The sequence below is a fragment of the Callithrix jacchus genome, chromosome 14 (assembly GCF_049354715.1).
Source record: "Callithrix jacchus isolate 240 chromosome 14, calJac240_pri, whole genome shotgun sequence".
Lineage (NCBI taxonomy): Eukaryota > Metazoa > Chordata > Mammalia > Primates > Cebidae > Callithrix > Callithrix jacchus.
Window position 1 is genome coordinate 43,952,337 of NC_133515.1, and position 22,652 is coordinate 43,974,988.

The window sequence follows — 22,652 nt, forward strand, 5'->3', positions numbered from 1 at the left end:
GGTGGGATGAGGGGGCAGTGGAGAGGGTGGGATTGTGGCTAATTCTGATCAACAAATGGGCTCAACTGGAGCCACACAATCTCAATCCTCATCACAGGCTCCAAGGGCTGAAAACTTTTGCTAGTGAAGCTTCCCTTAAATTAAAAGAAAAAAGAAATCTGATTAATGCCATTCTGCAAGGACAACAATAAAAGGGCAAACTGGGATATAAAACATCAGGAGACCAACGTTTCTTTAATAATGAAATAATTTATTATTTGTTAACGGTTGAACAATACAGTTTACATATACACAGCAAAGAGTCTCTAAAACATGTAGTTTCTAGAAATGCCTGTGCTAACTGTAGTAAAAAGCACCATTCTCTATGGTCTTGACACAGGATTTACATTGGCGTCATATTTACATAAAGAAACATCTGGAAACAGAATAGCATACCCTTTCATCTGCTGCCCCCCGTCAGGCTATGTGTAGCATTAGGAAGATGGCTCCCCAAAAATGATGGTAACAGCAATAGTCCAAGAGCACCAATTCTAGGGATGGGGGTCAAGGCAAGTTTGGTTGTCATGTAAAAGCTAAAATGAAGAATGCTCCCTCAACTTGCCGCCCCCCACTCCCCCAGAGAGAAGAAATCAAAATGTAAAAATCTGGATAAATCTTAATATTGGGTGCTTTATGAATTCTCACTTTGTGAATTTGAGAGATCAGACACTCCATCTCTTCAGCCATTCAACAGCTGAATCTAACAGTGCCACTTATTTCTTCTTCCAGAAGAATTGGAGAAAATCATCCATGTAATATTGATAAAGAAAAAAATCATGATAAATCACCTATTGCATATCCCACCCTCTGATCCAGTATATTTGAAAGCAAAGTATCCTACAGCCTACAGAGACCAGATGATGTAGAATGAGAAAACCACCTCATTGAAAAGGGTCTTTGGGTTGTCTTCTACCAGGAAGAGTTTTAAATAGTAGTAGCCAGCTACTAAACACGCTGCATTCGAGTCAAACGTAGAAAAAGAATAGACTGACATGCAGGAAATTGCGTTTAGCCTTTTACTACCTGGTGTTCAACACACAGGGAAGGCAAAGGGGGGCAGACAAAGAAACTCGGGGAAAAAAGTAAAGAAGAAACTGAAAAGACCAGGATTTTAGTCTCCTGTGTGGTTCATAAAAAAATAAAAAATAAAAAAAGACCAAGATTTGGGGGAAGAAATAGATTGTAAAGGACAATGATAGTGGTACTCTTGCCAATACAGTATAAAAACCTAAATAATAATGTGTGTGTGTATGTATGCATATGTATGTATATATATACACACATATACTTTTCAAAAATAAGCTCTCTCTTGAAAGGATGGGGAAGAGGCAAGAAGAAATAAGCCCACAAAATCCATTCTCAAGCTCCAGGATATTGCTAGATGGTTATTTTGAGCATCACAATCCTACCTAGTTTACACTTTTTTCTTACCCACCCAGGATTTGCTCTTGGCCACTTAAGGGATGTGGAAGAGAGGCCCATAGGAAACCCAGGTGAGGCCCCTTTGTTTATTTTGAAAAAGTAGAGATTAAAGGAAAATGCCCACCTTGAAAATAAAAACAAAACCAGAGACACTCAAGTGGCCAACTGCAGGATGAGGGTCTACATAATGCCCAGTTCTGAATCAACACTGAAATGATTTTAATCTTGGGTTGACAGGGAGAAGCTAAAAATGTGATGCACTTGGAATCACTAAACTGGTATTAGGTGTGTGACTAGAGAAAGGAGCCAGTGGTTACTATCAGCACCTGGAACCATTCAAAATCTCTGTTTAGCAAAGAAAAAGAAAAAATAAATAAAGACACCCTGGGTGCTTGGCTCACCATTCAAAGCCAACAGAGGATGAAAAGCTTTGTTTTCAGGATGTTACAGAAGCACACATATATATTTTCTCACTGCATGAAATTCTATTAGACTACCTACTCTTATTTTTCCCATTTGCATTATGATGGTATCAATAAGAGTGCAGTTTAGATTTTTTTACTTTTTTAAAAATCAACTTTTACATAAAAATATGCATGTGCCTATATTTATACACATCTGTATTTACGTACAATTGTCAAAGTCTTAAAGGCTGGGGTTTATATCTTTGCCCATCCCCTCCCCGACCCCACATCCCTAATAGAAAGGTTTTCATCTTGCTTAAAAAGACAGAACAACTGAAAAGACTATAGCTCTTAGCAGTCAGGCTGGTGGATCAGTGAATGAGAGGACAGATTGGCAAATCAGGGCTGCCGATCAGCCGTTGGGGGTGGAGGATCGGGTAGGGGGGATTAGCTGCCTTGGGCTGAGTTTGCTGGTCCTGAAGATTACAGTTTTGGTTAGAGAGAGAAGCCTGTCTAGCATGCTGACTCGGTCTACATCGAGCTTTGAAAGTAATGTCTAACCCTGGTGTCAGTTTATCACAAGTGCATTAAAAATATAGAGATCTATCAAGTTCCACATTTATACGCAATCAAATTGAAAAGGACCAGACAAACAGTGCAAAGGTCAAATAATTACTGTTTTATATTGGGACAGTACATTTCAGATTTCAACCAAAAGACAAAAATGCATTTTAACTCAAAGGCACAACAATTGAAACACAGAAATAACGGCATCTCTTGGATGCCTTCTTTCTAAATTAAACAAAGAAGTACACAAATTTTGTTCCCTTCCCTTCCCCAATGCAAGCCCACAAGCTTTTTCCAAAGTCTTGAGTTTTTGATGCTATCCCGCATCGTGGACTTGTGAGGCGCTTGGATGTAGCAATGAAACAAAATGCTTGAGAGGTCTGGTGAATGGCATTCAAAAGGGACCTCAAAGTGCAGACATATCTTTTTCAAACATGTTACAGGCTGAGCTGGCTCTTTGAACACTATCACTCTGCTTAAATCCAGGAAGCAGGCTTTAAGAATGCAAAAGGCATACAAGTTGTATTTCAGTGCAAATCTTTAGCTGGTTATTGGAAAAGATTAAAAAAAAAATCCTTTGTGTCACCTGCCCCTCCCCCAACCCAAAGCTGAAATGAAGAAAAAACAGAACAAAACAAAAACAGAAGAATTACAGATGACTTTGGAATCATTTAGGAATCCACTACTTCCAATCAGAACATTTAAACAAATACATAAAGAATCACACAAAAGTAATCTTGCTTTGTGAGATTGCTCTTCCAGTACAGAATGAGCTTCCCTGTGGAGTGCGTTTGAACTTTGACCTTAGCTGTGTGTGAGGTGCAGGCGCTAGGTGAGCTTCAGGCTATGGTGTGCGAGTGACCGCAGACCAGCAGGGGAGCGTGGGGTGGCTGCCCGCTGCCGAGTCAGCCGTTGAGCCCTTAGGTCGCGGTGAGTCCATGGATTTTAGGAATGTTCTCATCACTTTGTGACACACTCTGCTTCAGCATCACAGATTTTACAAATGGTTTAAATTCAATGAAAAAGATTCATCAGAGGCTGAAAACATCAAGACCTCAAAAATATGAATGCAAAAATATTCAGGGGAATGAACTAATTTTGTATATACCTACATACAAAGTTTCTAGAACATCTATAAAAGCACAAAGTCATAAGAATTTATTTTCCATTACATTAGTTTATATAAAATGAATAAATAGTATTTATAGATTTAATGTGTCTTATGTACATATACATGTGCTCTGTTTTAGCTTAAATAAAAATGCTACAAAGTTGGAGACCACTTAAGGGAGAAATCATAACCAAAAAGAAAAATCAGCCTTTTAAACTATCAACCCAAAAGCCTCCATAAAGAAGTTTCTGGGTGTGTCCAAAAATAATCACTAAGGAGAGGAGTTCTAGTAACAGTGTACCATCCTCTCCTGTTCACCTGCAACAGAGAGTAGAAATGTGGACTTTTTCTTTCACTGATAATGGCCACTAGCTCTGCTAGTGCCACAGCTCAGTTATTGCTGAAAGTTGACTAGGAAAATACATTAGAATTGGACCAAATGTCACTTATTCTGGGGGGAAAAAAAAGAAAGAGGATAATCACTTTGTGTTAAGTGGGAAATGGAGATCTCATTTATCTCTGAGGTAGGAAAAAAAAATGTTCCAGAGACAAGTAGCATTAACAAACTTGGAGGGGAGAATGTGCCTCAAGATAGCAGAACACAGCGAGGTCCCAAGAATGTCGCACAAAAATAGATTGTACCGTTTTGTTTGTGAGAACAAACAATTTGGAACTTTTATGAGCTGTGCAACCCCAAAGACACACTATCAAGGTGTCCATTTTAAAGGGAGAAATACTGCTCCCATCCACACGCAGCACGTCGGGGGAATGAGCACGCGCTGTGTGTGAAGGGCATGTTTTCTAGAGGTATTCCTGACTTCCTCACTGGCGGTGAGGACCATGGTTAAGTGCTCTTAAATGCCGCTTTCAAAGCTTACTTTGGAGTTCTGAGATCAGGATCTCAATTTTAAAAGTTTGTTTCCTTCAGTTTCCTAAGCACAAGACATACTTGGACATTCCTCCTAGGCAAGTAACATAGTAAGCCAGAAAACTGGAAGAAAGGTCTGGGAGAGGACACGAAGAGAGTAAAGAGGGGGACTGCTGAGATGTGGACATTGCTTATTCGGTCTAAGAATTCTTGGATGCATCAAATTGACTGGAATGTACAGTCTCTCAGAGACAAATTTTTATGGCGAGAAAAAGAGAAGCTAGTGGATGCAATCAGAAACCCACAATCCTAAGCACTTCCTCGAAAACAGTTACAAAGCTGATTTTGGTCAAGGTGGGACACTGAAGTTTACGTGCAAGGGAGTTGTGGGCAGGTCCAATACGTTACCTAATCAGATCTGACAGGGAAAACCTTCAAGGAGGCAGCCGCAGCGCCCCCTCTCTTAGAGACCAAGACATGCCTTGTGACTGTCCTGCAGCTTTATTCTTTTGATGCTGGCACTGGAATAGCCCTCATCACTGCCGAGGCTCTGCATGCTGCCCCGCTCATCAGAGTCGCTCACGCTGCTGCTGCTCCAGTCCAGATCACCTGTGAGATAGTCCGTGCTCTCCACGTCAACGTCGATTTCTTCTGCAGGGAGGACAAGAGAGAAGGACATTGATGAAAGCGCTCTGCAGAAAACTCAGGCGCTGTGGCTCACGCCTGTAATCCCAGCATTTTGGGAGGCTGAGGTGGGTGGATTACTTGAGGTTAGGCGTTTGAGACTAGCCGGGCCAACATAGTGAAACCCCATCTCTTAAAAATACAAAATTTTGGCCAGGTGGCTCATGCCTACAATCCCAGCACTTTGGGAGGCCAAGGCGGGCAGATTACTTGAGGTCAGGAGTTCAAGACTAGGCTGGCCAACATGGTGAATGCTCATCTCTACAAAAATTAGCCCGGCATTGTGATACATGCCTGTAATCCCAGCTGCTTGGGAGGCTGAGGCAGGAGAATCGCTTGAACCCAGGAGGTAAAGGCTGCAGTGAGCCAAGATCATACCACTGCACTCCAGCCTGGATGACAGTGCAAGACTCTCAAAAAACAAAAACAGAAAACTCAGGCTGAAAACTGACCTCAATCAAACCCTTCTATAGACGTTGTCACCTAACTGCTAGCAAGGGGGAGGAACCTGTCACTGGGGGTCACACTGTTTGAGTTCTCTACAACATACCCAATGTCTTAGTTCTTCTTACGCTCTGCCTCCTGTCAGTGGCACTGAAACCCCCACTCTGCCCCACTCTGGAGGTGGGAGAGGACCAGGGAGACAGGGAGGAGGGAAGGAGGGTGGCAGAGGGCGCAGCAAGAGGGGCTCACCCCTGTCGGAGTCAGAGCGCTCAGAGGAGACAGTGGAGCCGATGCTGTCCATCCGGATCCTCTCAATGCCCAGCTTCTCCAGCTGCCTCTTCAGGTGTCGCTGCTCTCGCTGAAGCTGGTCTATTTGGTGAACAGCTTTTCTGTCACAATCTTCAAGCTTCTGCAAGTCAAAGGGGTAGTTGTTGGGCCCCACAGGGGGACTTCTAAATGGGCAATGCCCCGGATCTTCCTTTCTAGCAGTGAAATGCACCATGCTTCCTCAGAAGCCTTTTGGTGTCACTCATCAAGCTTCTCCCTGGGACAGGAAGTTGACTGGCCAGTGAGTCTTCAGCATCACCAGTGCTGTGGGTACTTGTTCTGTCACAGGGATTCTGGGGGTGAGCTCTCACATGCTGGCACCCTGGGAGCCCTCAATTTTAGTATTGAAAAGATTGCAGGCAGTAGCCCCCAACTTGGTCTCCCTTGTTTGCAGCGATCCCCTGAACACCTGATCTCTGAACTAGAAAACTGCATGTGATGGGAGCTTAAGAAACACGCTTCCATTTAAAACTATGTTTATTCAAGTACATGTCCCAATTACATAAGCACTTTTTTGTGTCATGCCAAATCTCAATTAACTTGTTTGTTAACAGGAAATAATAGTCCCTTTTGAAGTCCTGATTCTAATTTGTCCAACAGAGGAGTTTAGAAAACACATTTCCAAAGAATACTTGTTTTTACAAATCTGCCCCCTAGCTTCTCATATTCTTCAGATAATTAAGACGATTGTTTAAATGTAGCTGTTTTGGTTTAGATAGAGGTTTTCTCCCAGAATTGTCATGCATGCAGGCTACTAACCATAATTAAAGTAACATCTGTTCAACTATGATATGACTATCCAAACATGCTAAACAGGGATTTTGTCTGTGGCTCTCAAGACTTTGAATCCAACTCCCCATATCCTTTGCTATTCAGGTAGCATAGAGGGTGTCAACTCTGTGCCCAACACCCTGCAAGGTGCTGGGACTGAGAAGTGAGCACAAAGACCCAGTTCCTGCCCTCATGGGGTCTACAGTCTAATGATTAAGACAACCCGATGGTCACACAAACCACTGTCAAATGTCAGCTGTGACAGTGCTAAGAGAGATATCCAGTGACGGGACCACCTGTCACAGGAAGGAGGTCACTGAGTCGGGAAAGTCAGCAAAGGATTCTCTGAGCTAGAGAGACTTGCACTGTGATCTGAGGAAGTCCTGTAGGTAAAGAAGACAGGGGAAAGTATACCAAGCAGAGGGAACAGCACGGACAAAGGTCCTAAGTAAGACAACATGACAAGTGCCAGGGACTGGAAGAAGAGCTGGAGAAAGGGGACGTGGAGAACAAGATGGTGCTGCAGAGGCAGGTGAGGACCAGGCAAGGCAGAGCCTGGGGCTGGCCTGGTGACAGAGTTTGTCCTGAGTCACAGAAGAATTTTAAACAAAGTCACATTGATTTGTGCCTTGGAAGGACTGTTCTCAGGAAGCATGGAAAGCAGATGGGTGGGACCCAGAGGGATACCTCTGAAGATTTTACTGCAGTAGACAGTGGGGGTGAAGATGGAAGCAGACCAGGTTGTAAAATACTTAGTTGTTGGAGATGGCCTAGATATACAGTTAAGGAGCAGGAGCTATCAAGGACTCCTGAGTTTCTGGCTTGTACAACTGGATGGAGAGCTGGATGGACCATTAAACCTCTGGTGCATGGGAGTGAGAAATACTCAGTTGGTGTTTGAATATGTTGCATTTGAGGTACCTATGATTCATCCAATAGCCAGACTGGAGGAGTTCAGGGGAGAGGACTGTCCTGGAGATGTATCAACAGACAAACCCTTACTAAACAAGTAAAGATAAAGCAGCATCCCAATGATACACTTACCTTTATGTGCAATTTGGCTTTTGTTAATAAACTCAATGTAGTGTGTCGACTCGATTCGGGTCCAAGTGGCACCAGCCCCTTCAACTTCTCCAGGCACAAGCGAAGATGAGCCCGTCTATGAAAACAAGACCACAGTAGCATTTGAGAGTTTCATAGTGGGCCAGAAGGCACCCCAGGAAGAATGAATTCTACAAGAGTGTGAAGTTGCCCAGGCCTTGTAATGGCAAATGTTACCAATGACCTCTTGCTGAATAAATGTATTTTGAACCAGACAATGCTGGTAAAAACGATGAAAAGCAAAATCCAAGGTTTTCTAAGCTAAGTCTATTGATAATATAAGTGATGGGGTAGGGAATAATATCTGCTATTATATGGTCCTTCATGTGTGTATATACTATATACAGCTATGGTCCCTGACTCATGATGGTTCAACTTACAATATTTTAAATTTATAATGAATATAGTTAAGTATTAAATGCATATTTGACTTGGGATATTTTTGATTTATGATGGGCTTATTGAGACATAACCCCATTGTAAGTCAAGGGGCATATGTCTCTGTGGAGTTATTTGTTGAAGCTTCATTTGTAACAGCAAACATTGAAACAACCCAAATGACCAACCAGGAGGGAACTGGTTAAATAAATTATGCTACATCTATACAGTGGAGTATTATGTAGCTATCGAAAAGAATGAGAATGTGCTTTATGTCCTATTAGGAAAGATCTCCCAGATATACTATTAAGTGAAGGAGAGCAAGATCCCAAACTGTGAGTATACCATGCTATCTTAAAAACAAAGGAAAACAAGAATCTAAATTCATATTTTCTTGTATGTAGACAAACTCTGGAATGATACATAAGAAACTGGCTGGGCAGGGAGAAGGCAAGGAGCAGTCAGACACAGACAAGGAAGGAAGCGAGGGGGATTTTTACTGAGTCATCTTTTATACTTTTTGTTCTTGGAGTATGTTAGACCCGTGCAATGATACAGGGTGGGAGAGGGAGAAGGCCTGGATGAGGAAGTAGCCACAGCAATCAACTGAAGAGAGAGTATCAGAGTCACTACAATGTAGAAATTTATATTTCCTTGAAACTTGGTTTGTGCTTTATTCTAGAACCTGGAAGATTCCAAGAATGTAAGAAACAGCCGAGATTTGGGGTTTTTGCTTAAGCTTACCACCTCCTTAAAGCCCTTTGCAGCCATCCTAGCCCACAGTGATTCCTCTATTTTCTGAGCACCACTTAATTGTTTATACGATTCACTGGGAAGTTCACTGTACTGCCTGAATTGTTTCGTATCTGTTACTTAACCATTCACTGCAGTCTCCTTAGAAAATTAGGATTGCAGCTTAATCATTGCTGTGCTGCCACAGTGCCTCAAACACACACATGCTTAATAAGTGTTTGCTGAGTGAATTATGTCATCTATTCAACTAGACTTTGAGCTTCTAGAGGACAGAGTCCGTCTCTACTGCCTCTTTGCACCTTCAGCAGTGCTCAGAGTCTTTGGGTTTTAGATAACATGCATTGCCCACATACAACCTACTTGGAGCAGAGCTCCCTGGAGTCTAGGAGGCTACACTCCAGCTGAATTGGGAAACACTGCAATGCCTTATAGGTTTGCCCTTTTTCCTCTTAAGAATTGTATTGTAATAGCAAAAATTGAAAATGTAGACCAAAGAAAGGAAATGGCTTCAGAAAGCTGTAGGACAGGTGTATATGCATGATATTAATGTAAGAAGTCAATTTACACTCTCCAGGGAGACTTCAGGATGTTCCCCCAAGGTGGGTCTAGTAAGTGATGCATTATACTTCCTTCTGAGCCTCCTGCCTCTTCTAGATCATGAGGAAGATGTCTTAAACTCTCCAAGGGCACTCTAAGGCTTGGCAAGCTTGGGGAGTACAGCATTCATTTCTGAGCTAGGAAGAGGTAATGGGACAGGAGCTTTACTATTTTGTAAGACTTTCACTTGCTCTGAAAACCTGTCCATGTGGCAGAGCCATAGCAAAGACTCAGGACAGGTCTGCTCCTCCCACTACTGCATGGGGTGGGGGCCGGGGAAGGGAAGAAAACTTGTGTGTAAGATACACTTGTTTGGCTGGGCCTGGTGGCTCACGCCTGTAATCACAGCACTTTGGGAGGCTAAGGCAGGTGGATCCTGAGGTCAGGAATTTGAGACCAGGCTAGCCAAAATGGTGAAATCCCATCTCTACTAAAAATACAAAAATTAGCTGGGTGTGGTGCCACATGCCTGTAGTCCCAGCTACTTGAAAGGCTAAGGCAGAAGAATCTCTTGAACCCGGGAGGTGGAGGTTGCAGTGAGCCGAGGCTGCAGCACTGCACTCCAGTCTGGGTGACAGAGTGAGACTCTATCTCAAAAAACATCAACAAAAAAAAAACTTGTTCATCTTAGATAATATTCTTCAAAAAGAGCCATGAAAATAGATCATGTTATTAGAAACAAAATGAGAAAGTATAATTCGTCACTTACATAATTGTCTAATTTATTTCTTGCCATAAAGCTTATAGACTAATTTTCTTTTTTTGTTTGAGACGAAGTCTCGTTTTTGTTGTCCAGGCTGGAGTACAGTGGCGCAATCTTGGCTCACTGCAACCTCTGCCTCCTGGGTTCAATGGATTCTCCTGCCTCAGCCTCTCAAGTAGCTAGGATAACAGGCATGCACCACTATGCCCAGCTAATTTTTGAATTTTTAGTAGAGACAGGGTTTCACCATGCTGGCCAGGCTGCTCTCAAACTCCTGATCTCAAACGATCCACCTACCTTAGTCTCCCAAAGTGCTGGGATTACAAGTGTAAGCTAATTTTCAAATCAGAAGAAAAGTTTAAAAATTAAAATTATATTTAGATATTTTTCAGCCAGCTTGTTATTTGCAAAGACTGCATAATTCAGAACAGTGTCATATTAGTACTTCTATGATGTTGGTCTATATGCAGATATGAGTGTGTGAATTTTTTTTTAGGAAGTTTGCCTACTGATAAAAATATAATAAAGTCATCTTTTGATGCATCATCATTTCTAGTTTTATAGGAGTCTTGCCCAGAAAGTGCAATTTTCACTATCCAAATGTGGGTTTCAAAAGAACACTCCTAGTTATGAAACTAGAAATAAGCCATTTGACTAATTCCAGCTGAGGCTAATACTTGTTCACTCAGTGTTTTCTGGCCTAGTTCTATGAAAATGGCCCAGAATTCTTTCTGGATTTTTGCAGAGATCCAAAGCCAACTCTGTCTTTGGCAGTGTCTGCCCTGGCCTTCTCTGGCGCCTCATTGCTGCAGCCTGATGGCTGCCCCCTGCCCACGTGTTACCGCTTGCAGACATTCCCCACACTGGTGCCCTGGCCAGCCACAGGAGAGCAAGGAAATATACTAAGTAGACTCAGTTCCATCATACAGTAGTGAAATCCAATCCCTGAACCAGATAAAAAAGCCAGTAGACCCCTCTGTTACATACAGCTCCTACCAAGGCTCTCCAACCCTGACACACACACAGACACATAAACTCCTGGATCTAGAATCCCTCTGCCAGCCCTGAGTACCCATGGAGCTCCCAGATCCAAAAGAAGCAGAACAAACACCTATCTTAGCTGTCTCTTCTCAGTTCTATTTCCCTGCCCTGCTGTCCCATTTTAAACCAGGTTGAACTCCCGTTTGGGGAACTAGCAGGGGTTTTGCCACATATCCTCAACAGGAAGCCACCCGACACCTCAATCTGACCCCTGCAGTTGGCTCTCCTCCCATCATATCTTCTTCAGACAGTCTTCCCTCTGTTGCCAAGAGCTACCTCCCAGCTTCCTGGCACCCGGCTGTCTCTTCCTTTAGCACTAATCCACACTGCTTTGTACCTAGGTCATGAACTCTAACAAACTTCGCCTTCTGACTCTTCAGAAACATAACTAATTATTCTGAATAGGCTGATATACCTTTGGTTTACAGCAGCATAAAGAAACCAATCTTTGAACTAGAATCAGTCATGCTCAGAATCAAGTATGGCTTATAACTAGTAATAACTAATTTAGATACAATTATAGATTATCTTCAGTACGTTTTAAGTATCCCAAATTTTATTTTAATTTTTAATTTTTTTTTTTTATTCTGAACCTTTCAGTCACTATGCAAACAAATATTCATGCAGTGATTAAGAGTCAGTGTTTGGAGAAATGTGGTACATATACATAATGGGGTACTATTCAGCCATAAAAAGAATGGCATCGTTATTTGCAACAACATGGATGGAATTGGAAGTCATTAGGTTAAGTGAAATAAGCCAGGCACAGAAAGACAAACATTGCATATTCTCACTTATTTGCTGGATGTAAAAATCAAAACAATTGAACTCCTGGACATAGAGAGTAGGAGGGTAACCAGAGGCCGAGAAAGGCAGTGGGGGTGGGGAGGAGGCTTGAAAGAATGAATAACACCCAGTACTTGATAGCACAACAGGGTAACTATAGTTAAACTAATTTAATTGTATATTTTAAAATAACTAAAAGAGTTTTTAACTGGATGGTTTGTAACACAAAGGATAAATGCTTGAAGGGATGGACACCCCATTTTACATGAAGTGATTATTATGCATTGCATGCCTGTATCAAATACATCATGTACCTCATAAATATACACACCTACTACATACCCACAAAAATTAAAAAGTGAAGTTTATATTAAAAAAAAAAAGTAAATATTTGAGATCCCGGCTCTGCCATTAACTCCCTGTGTGACCTTGAGCAAATTACTTAACTCTGTGTAGCCTCAGTTTCCTCATCAGTAGAATGAGGGTGACAGTGCCTCCCTGGGAGGGTCCTCATGGGTATTGACTGAGACAAGGTATGGAAGCCCCTGGGTCAGGGTCTGACGGGAGTACTCTGTATACGGTAGCAGTAATTCCTTCAATCCTAGCTTCCTCTGTAGAAGGAGAACTGTGAGCAAACACAGATAATTATAGCACTATAATAATCCTTTTACAATCAATAGGGAACTCAAAAATTTCTCACTAGGCAGACAGAGGCTATCTGGCAAAATCCACTTTTCTGAATACTTTCTTGAAGAAAATGGACATCTTTCGTCATTAAAATAATTAATGGAAAATCTAACCCATTTTCTACAGAAACACAATAAGTGCTTATGATAAAAGTGCTATTTCTTTACATTAACAAAATTAGCAAATGTTTTATAAAGCAAATGAATGCAAATAAAATATTCCTTTATTTCCTGTTCATATCATGGAGAGGCAGGGGTCGAAAGCATTCCACGGTTGGGAAGGAGGCATCTGCCTAACTTCTGCTTGCTGCAGGAGCAAGCATTCTGAAGAGCCTGGGCCTCCCTCCTTGATCTCTACTGCAATGGCCAAAGGAAAATAAAAATAGAGGCAAATATGTATTGACTTGGGAAGTCTAAGCATAAACAGAGATCTTAAAATGTCTCATGTGCAATAACAAGAAGAAAGTATGACATATTGAGGAAGAAACTTAAAACAGGTTGGGAAGGAACTATGGGAAGAAAACTATATACCTTTGTTGAAAGACACAAGAAAATCTGAGTACATGAAAAAAATAGCAGATTCCTGGGTATGAACCCTCCAAGCAAAAAATGTCAGTGTTCCCCAAGTTTGTTTACAAATTTAACACAATTCCAAGAAAAAAACTCTCAACAGTGTTCTTTTTAATGCTTGTTGGGACTAAACTTCATCTAGAAGAATAGACGTGTGAGACACTGCCAAAATTTTTGAAAAAGAAGAATAATGAGGAGGAATGTGCTGTACTAGATATTAAATTGTATTATAAAGCTTCAATAATTAAAAACAGTGTAGTACTAATACAGGAATAGGCAGACAAATCAAGTGAACAGGATAAAAATCCCCAGAAACAGACCTAAGAATAGACATGAATTTAGCACATAAAGGAGATAACACTGTAAATCCTTGGGGAAAGAATGGATTATTCAGAAAATGGCAAGAGAGTGAGGAGGTTAACATCAAAATAAATTCCAAACAGATTAAAGATTTAAATATAAAAGATATTAAGATACCACATATTTCTGTTGTTAGTTTTCCTTAACTCTTGCCAGCCATGAATTATAGAAATTGAATATACAAGTGAAGGAAGTTATTAATGAACAAGGTGCCAAGCTGTTTGAGGCGCCAGCTCCCACCAGAGCTTTGGCACTGACAGAGGGCACCTGGGCTGAATTCTGAATGCAGTTCTTATTTCTGCTTCAGACTCATTCTTCCTTGATTCTACTATGGATCTCTCTCAGGCTAGTAGATCTGCAAATGGGGAATAGATTCAACAGAGCAGGATTATTAGGTAGATGGTGCTATCTGTAGATAGTGCCTCCTGCATTTAATATACTACCCTTAAAGTTCTTCCTGACTTGGATGTAGTCAACACCAGAAGTAGTATCAAATGAGGGTGTGTGTATGTGTGTGTGTGTGTGTGTGTGTGTTTTTGAGGGAAGCACTGTTATCTGTGATTACTTTTCTTTACTGAAAGTATGACAGGCTGGGCTGGGCGTGGTGGCTCACGCCTGTAATCCCAGCACTTTGGGAGGCCAAGGCGGGTGGATCACCTGAGGCCAGTAGTTCGAGACTAGCCTGTCCAATATGGTGAAATCCTGTCTCTACTAAAAATTAGCTGGGTGTGATGGCGGGCACCTGTAGTCCCATCTACTCAAGAGGCTGAGGCAGGAGAATCACTTGAACCTGGGAGGCGGAGGTTGCAGGGAGCCGAGATCTCACCACTGTACTCCAGACTGGGTGACAGCAAAAGACTTCTGTCTTAAAAAAAAAAGACTGGCCGGGCGCGGTGGCTCATGCCTATAATCCCAGCACTTTGGGAGGCCGAGGCGGGTAGATCACGAGGTCAAGAGATCGAGACCATCCTGCTCAACAAGGTGAAACCCCGTCTCTACTAAAAATGAAAAAATTAGCTGGGCATGGTGGTGCGCGCCTGTAGTCCCAGCTACTCAGGAGGCTGAGGCAGAAGAATTGCTTGAACCCAGGAGGCGGAGGTTGCAGTGAGCCGAGATCGTGCCGTTGCACTCCAGTCTGGGTAACAAGAGCGAAACTCCGTCTCAAAAAAAAAAAAAAAAAAGACTAACAGGCTGGGTACAGTGGCTCACACCTGTAATCCTAGCACTTTGGGAGACTGAGGCAGGTGGATCACTTGAGGCCAGGAGTTCAAGACCAGCCTGGGCAACATGGAGAAACCCCGTCTCTATTAACAATACAAAAACTAGCCAGGTGTGGTGGTACACATCTGTAATCTCAACTACTCAGGAAGCTGAGGCATAAGAATTGCTTGAACCCAGGAGACAGAGGTTGCAGTGAGCCAAGACTGTGCCACTGTACTCCAGCCTGGGTGACAGAGTAAGACTATGTCTCAAAAAAACAAAACAAACAAACAAACAAAAAACAACTATTATGTTATGTTCTTCTTTCTTAGGTCCTAGGCTATATTTTCTTTTCTTTTTTTTTTTTCTGCATTGTCAATGAGGCTGGAGTGTAGTGGTGCCATCACAGCTCACTGTAGCTTCAACCTCACAGGCTCAAGCAATCCTCCCACCTCTGCCTCCTGAGTAGCGGTGACTACAGGTACACACCAGCATGCCCAGCTAATTAAAAGAATTTTTTTTTTTTTGTACAGACGGGTCTCACTGTGTTGTTCAGGCTGGTCTTGAATTCCTTGGCTTAACTGATCCTCCAACCTCAGCATCCCAAAGTGCTGGGATTACAGGTGTGAGCCACCACACCCAGCTAGTCTTGGGATATAATATTGAGTAAGATCAAATCCCTATCTTTGAGGTAATTAAAATTTAGTTGGAGTTCTCAACATGTAGATGAATTGTTGCAGAATGATTTGTAGGAGTTACATTCAAAGCCTGACAAATATCAGCTCCTGCCTAAAGTTACAGAATGGGCTCCCTTTTGCCCTTACCAAACACGTTCTTTCTTTTCCCTCACCCTCAAACATCTCATCTGACTTGACTTCTTTCCAAGCTTTCATAGCTTATCATAACCTTCTTTTCCTTTCCAAATAGATCATCCTAAGCAGGATAGCCTGTTTAACTCTGAGGCTTCACCATTTTATCACCTATCTTGGTATGGGCATAAACTTAGCCAATTAAATAGCATCATAAATCCTATAAGATAATTGAAGGTTGAACAAAACTAATTTTAGCTATGGGCATGTATGAACTGTACAGTAAGGAAAAGGGGTATGTAGTACAGAGTAAGAAGAAACAAGTCTTATTAATGGACTTGTAAAATTCATCCCTGCAAGTGTCAAGGATCACAAAAGATTCTGCATTAAGAACAAAGGCCTACTGCATTAAACAGAAAAAAAAAAAAAAAAAAATCCAGGTGAAGACTACAAGGCATGCTTTGAGGGGGGAAAAATACTTTCCTCCTTTTTCCAAAATGATCCCTTTATAAACAATTGCCAAATGCATCATTATTCCCAACTTACTTGGAACCCTAAAAGGTTTTGAAGATTCCTCGCAATTGTGCTGATAAATCTTTGTAGAAAATACAAAGATAGTAATATACTCAGTGAATAATACTTAAATAGCAATTTATGGTGGCTACATTTTGGAGATATACATTCATGAGATATACTTATGCATTTTATACTTTAATAAAGAAGTGATCTTTATTAAAGTATGAACATTAAGTATATCTCATTAATACTTCCTTTTCAGAGCCTAATTTTCAAATACAACATATATATTATGATTAGTACTTGCTGCCTCTATCCCACTGTTTGACTATTAATGCCTATCACAAAAAGTCCAGGAGTAGCCCCCAGGCCTCCAGGTAGGAGACTGGAAATTGGTCAAATGACCAGCATGTATCTCTCCTCCAAGTTGTGCCAAAGGCAGTTGTCATCTACTCAAGGGGTATAGTACAAGAAAGATCAATTCTTATACAAATGTGAGTTCTCCTCCAGATCATCAATATAGACTGTATTTGTATACTGATTGCTGTGTCCCTCCTTCATAATAACCTTACTCCATGTTGCAACAAACGTGGACTTGTTACAACATCCTCGAGTGAAATCTGAATGTGGTCAAGAAAGTTCAGAAACAAGAGTGATGCAATGCATACCACAACTTAGGCCCAGTGCAAAAGTCAGGCCCCAGCCCTTCCAATATAAGGGGCTTGGTTATCTGAAAAACTGAAACTCAAAAGGAACAAACTATAGGGACCTGTAATCAATTAGAATATTCTTGCAGAAGAGACCTCACTAAATTGGTTTCTCGTGCCAGTCTAGATGCCACTGAAATACTGTTTGACCAAATGGAAATCACAGCTCAGACTGGGCTGCTGAGTCTTCCCCACAGAAATCTTCTGTCACAGGGTCAGAAGAGGTAGTATCTTTAGATCAGGCACCTAATTCCAGCAAGGCCTGCATATGCACTATTCCAAAAAAATGGATGTCTACTATTAAAGGAGATGCCAGAGTCACCTTTTGAAAAAAGAGTCCATTCTACCACCTGGTTCCTGACCTATTGGCTGTAGCTTACATGTATTTGCTCAGTCTCCCTCTGCGGAGGGGCTCATTGAAAGGCATTTAAAGTGGAGGTATTCTCGGTTAAGAGAAAGAAATAGCAGAATTATCATCAATAAAGGATATATAACAATAAAAGATTCAAATTTTTTTAATATTCCACAATAATTAATCAGTTAACTAAAATGGGAAACCAACAGCAATCTAAAAATATATAAATTCAGGAATACTTTTTATAGGACATATATAAGACCTGTGTGGAAAACTTTGCTACAAAACTTTGCTTAGAGACACAATCCTGGATGAAAAGATCTAATATATAAGCATGAACCTTTTAAGGTTAGTTTATATTGGAATTATGTAATGTCAATTTTTAAACTTCTAAAAGAATTTAGAGGTTGGGGAATTCATACATTAAAAAATTTTTCAGGAAAAAAACTGGTGAAAGTAGCTAAAAGCATGAAAAAATAAAAAAAGGAGAATGAAACGATATATATTGGCATAGGAAGAAGAGATGGATCAATGGACTGGAAGAACAAGTCTAGAAAGAGACTTGGCCATAAACAAAAATTAAGTCTATACCAAAGGTAGCAACTCAGATCAGTGAGGGAAGACTGATTCAGTAAAGCGAAATGATAAACTGGAGAGTTCTGTGATAGAAAAAGGGTCAATATCTTTCATATATGTCCTTTATATTATGAAAACTTTTTACAATTAAAAAAAGATAAATTCTTCAGTAGAAAATTGGGCAAAGGTTATTTAACAGACAATTTACACAAGGAGACATACAGAGTCAAAGACATAAAAATTGTTCAACTATGCTAGTAGTATAAGAAATACAAATTAAAACAAGTTGCCTATGTGGTTTTTTATTTTTCACTTATCAAACTCATAAAGTATTTAGGTTATAACTTCAACTTGTGAAGTATAGGGAAAACACCGCCTGTAACCTGCCTGGTGGAAAATCCAGCAATCCTAAAAACATGTACACCACCAATTCCACAGCTAAAAATTTATCCTAAGGAAATAATTATGATGTTGGACAGAGATTTTTCTACAGGTGGTTTAAGAAGCATTCTTTACGTTCTGGGAAGACTCTAAACTATGGGATTGATTATATGAGGTTTAACATATCCATATGATATAATACTGGGCATTAAGTGATGTTGGAAAGGAGATTTTATGTCATTGGAAAATATTATAACTGGGAAAGATGCTACAAATTATTACTATACAATCCCATGTTGGTTAAAAAAAGTATACACAAAAGTCTAGATGGATATAGAACAAATATTAGCAGGTGTGACCTCTGAGAGGCCTATTACAGGTTATGTTTATATTCTTTGTGCTTTTCTGAATTTTCTAACTTTCTACGCAAAACTGTATTTTCAGTTATTTTCCAAAACAATTGGAAAGATATATTTCAAAGTTCCATTGGTTTTCTTGGAGTGCTAGAACTATGGACAATTTAAATTTTTAGCATTATTTTCTATATTTCTCAAAATTTTCTGCAAGATTAGTTTAAAAAAAAGAAACACACACACACACACACACACACCCCAAGGGTGTTTTCTTAGGAAATCAGACCCAGAAAACTAGTTAAAATGCAGAGAAACACAGGCCATGTGCTGACTGCCAAACCCCCTGTAGAGTAATATTCATCTGTGCTCCTCCACAGCAGTGCTTAGCCTTTGCTGGCTCTGTAGTCCCAGCACCTACTACCAGGCATCTTAGGTGCTCAACACTTGTTCTGTTCAGTAGAAAAAATACTACCACCACCATTCTAGGAAGTCCTTTATTGTCCCATCAATGACAAGATACTTCAAAGTGTTGGTGTTGTTGGATATAATATCTTTATAGTGATGTCCCGATAACATAGAGTAACACTAATTATTTAGTATCTCTAAAGTGCCATAGAAAAGGTTTTGATTCAAGAAAACTAACCCAAGTATAATCAACTGCAATATCAAGAAAAGGGAAAATCCCATTGCTAGAAGTTCTTTTCCTAATTTGCCTTTTCTTCTTCTTCCCTTTTCGTTTTTTTTTTTTTTAGAACCATGGCAATCTTTTTATGCTTGATTTTAGCCAAAAGGCCGAGAAGCAATGAAAGCCATGATAATCTTTTTATGCAATGTTATAAGGTAAAAAATGGCTAGAGTGTATTAGCATTCACCAGAGTGGTATTCTTTATAGGACTCAGCTACTAAAACCAGAGAGAGGACAAAAGCAGCTGTTCAACTGACCTCAAAACTCTGACATTCTTAAGCATCCACACTAATGAGAAGAGCCCAACAACTTTCACCTCCCCTGAACTGCAGGAACCAATGCTTGCTTAAAGTAAGTAAACTGAGTCCTCATTTTCCTTCTCTTCTGTTCACATGCTCTAAGCTAGAAAGATTATCAAGACCTTAAAAGACCAAATTCCAAAAAAGAAAAGAAGGAAAGTAAATAACTAACCTTTCAACAGGCAAAAATTTTCTGGTCATATGGAAGCAAGCTCAATTACAGGCAGCTTGCCTAGTGCTGACTTCACGTCCAGTTTTCTATAATTTTTACCTCCGGCCTCTTGTGCACACCTCAATCTTAGCACTTAGTATATTAACTGAAACTTTCTCTGAATCTTTCCCAATGGACAAAATGCACACTTCTCTGTGATGGGGACCTTGCTGATTAAATACCCCAGTATGAAGGCATTTAATACCCAGCAACATGCACAAGTTCTGAGGCCACCATAGACAGAAAATAAACATCCCGGAGGAGCTAAAATAAATACTACAATTGGCATTCTGTGGCATTCCTGCAGAGGCAAAAGTCACAAAGCTTTAATAAGTCTTTATGTGAAGGGATCAAATTTTAATAATAATAAAAATAAATACCAAAGTAAAATATTAGAGGTGTGAAGAACTAGGAGATTTTTCAGCAGAAATAGTCCTGGTTTACCCATGTCACTGCATAAGCATGAAGAAGGGAGAGAATCTCAAGAGAAAATCTAAAGATGAGAAAAAGAAGCCACAGCTGACTACCTTTCCACCTTAGGAAGAGATACTTTTGAGTTTCTAGTTCATTATATGTAAATACCTAAAGCATAAAGGAAGCTTCAACTTAAAACCTGGTTGGTCACAATCACAGAACACTTAAAAGGGAAGAAGAAGGGGTGAGCAGAAGCATATAAGCAGTGAGGCACACTCACCATCACACACACACACACACACGAAATTCCATAGTGGAGCAAAGCTAACCGCTCTATTCCAAGATTCTACCTGCCTGGCAAGGGTTTGGTCTGCCCTTTCACTGAGGAAACATAAATATTCAGATCCTGACTTTCAGAGTCAGGCTCCTTTTTCAAAGAAGGTTTGCAGGAAATAACCACATGTATTTACAGAGCCATCATTACACATCATTTTCTTGTTCATGCAGGGCACTGAGAAAGCACTCAATTTGGATGGGTAGCCCGCATTTCAAATTGATGGGAGCTCAGAGACCAGAAAGAGCCTAGTTCAATGGTTCTCTGCCATGGCTGCACATGAGCATTACCTGGGGAGCTTTTGAAACATACTAGTGCAGAGCCTCAACCCAAACCAATTAAATCAGAATTGCTAAGGGTAAGATCCGGGCATTATTTTATTTGTTTGTTTGTTTATTTTAAAAGCACCACAAAAAGTTGTCAATTTTTTTTTCAATATTGTAAAAGCAAGTGGTTTTTTTGTTGTTGTCATTTTGGGTGTTTTTTTTGTTTTTGTGTGTGTGTGTGTGTTTACTAGAAATACAAGAAAATTTGCTTTAAAATACTCTATCGGGAGAGGTGGTTTTGCTTATAGAAGATTGCCAAATGTTGACAATTACTGAAGCTGGGTAATGGATACATAGGAGTTGATTACATTAGTCACTCTACTTTTGTAGAGTTGAAATTTTTTTTTTTTTTTTTTGAGATGGAGTCTCACTCTGTTGCCCAGACCAGTGCAGTGGTGGGATCTTGGTTCACTGCAACCTCCACCTCTCGGGCTCAAGCAGTTCTCCTGCCTCAGCCTCCTAAGTAGCTGGGATTACAGGCGCATGCCACCATACCTGGCTACTTTTTGTATTTTTAGTTGAAACAGGGTTTCACCATGTTGTTCTTGAACTCCTGACCTCAGGTGATCCACCACCTCAGCCTCCCAAAGTGCTGGGATTACAGGTGTGGGCCACCGTGCCTGGTCAGATTTGAAATTTTCTATAATAAAAAGTTATTTTATAGAATCAGCAGAAATAAACCTTTGTTCTCTACCCCCACCAGAAAAATATACAAGCGTGTGTGTATAATGTGTTTAATATAATAATATGTTAAAAATACACAAAAAGCTTTATGATTCTAATGTGATTCTAATGTGCACCCAGATTTGAGAACCACTCAGCTGCCTCAATGAAGGAGGGGCAACTTGATTTGGAAAATTAAGCCCAAAAGGCAATCCAGGTGAGAGAGATTCCACTTGGGCTTGTGGCAAGATGGAGCCCAGTGAGGGTGGCAGGCCTCCTCTAGTAAGGTACCAACTCCACAATTTCTGCTATGCATACATTTGCCTGAATTTTGAGACTCTTCATTCACAAGTAAACTGCAAATACACATACATACACATGTTAAAACATACGTGTTAATACATACACACATGTGTATTATGTTTGTGGATATACATATATATCAGTGTATATGTGATTTAATATCACACTGCCAATTATATTCAGTAGCATGTAATTTTAAAAAATACTATTTGTGGAAACATTACCTCTGACTTAAAATGCTTTGGTTTATGGAACAGTCATTCAAAGGCCTTCCTCTGGAGTGGCCTGGTTGGGGTGAGGGTTAGGGGTGAGGTCTTTTAACTGGCAAGCTACACATCTATCTAAGTGATTTATGAGCAATGCTGCTTCAAGGGTCCTCGGTAAATTCTGAAATCAGGTGCTACTAGTGGGAAGAGTCAAAAAGAGCAACCAAGTCTGAACTTCATGAATAGAGAAAGCAAGAAAACTCCCTGCATTCCACCTCCCAAATTCCCAACTCACCTATTCTTCTCCATTTCATTGTGAGTTGATCTGAAAGAGGAAACAATAAGAGAAGAATAAGATATTCTTATCTTAAAGAACTACTTCAACACCAACACAATTATTTTAACTTCTTTCTCTCCAAAGTTGGTAGGAGAGATGCAGAGTGGGGAAAAAATTCACTGGTCTCTACTAAAAAAAGTAGTCCATTTGAAGAGTTAGATAAATGTAAATACCTAAAATAGAGTTCAAGGTAAAGCGACAAACCAAGATGCATGCATTTTCCAGCGGAAAAATCATCCATTTTAAGGCAAGAAATAAAAGGGGTCTATTTATACAAAAACAGCTGCCACAATGCAATATGAATTTGTGTTATGTAACATTGCAAAGCTTTCTTTAGGCAAAGGGTAGAACAGTGGAGGTAGCAC

The 22,652-nt window shown here is 40.4% G+C and overlaps 1 protein-coding gene across 4 annotated transcripts in view; it reads right to left on the bottom strand.

The window, feature by feature from the left end:
• Nucleotides 1-229: 229 nt before the first annotated feature.
• MXD1 (MAX dimerization protein 1) overlaps nucleotides 230-22,652 on the bottom strand; it is a 28,669-nt gene continuing 6,246 nt past the window's right edge. For all 4 annotated transcript variants that reach the window (XM_035272361.3, XM_002757658.6, XM_035272363.3 and 1 more), the window contains exons 3-6: nucleotides 22,246-22,275; nucleotides 7,682-7,796; nucleotides 5,789-5,948; nucleotides 230-5,062 (exon numbers count right to left, since the gene is read on the bottom strand). In XM_035272361.3, the coding sequence (XP_035128252.1) occupies nucleotides 4,875-5,062; nucleotides 5,789-5,948; nucleotides 7,682-7,796; nucleotides 22,246-22,275 (493 nt within the window). In that variant the 3' untranslated portion in view covers nucleotides 230-4,874. The remainder of the gene's footprint in view (nucleotides 5,063-5,788; nucleotides 5,949-7,681; nucleotides 7,797-22,245; nucleotides 22,276-22,652) is intronic.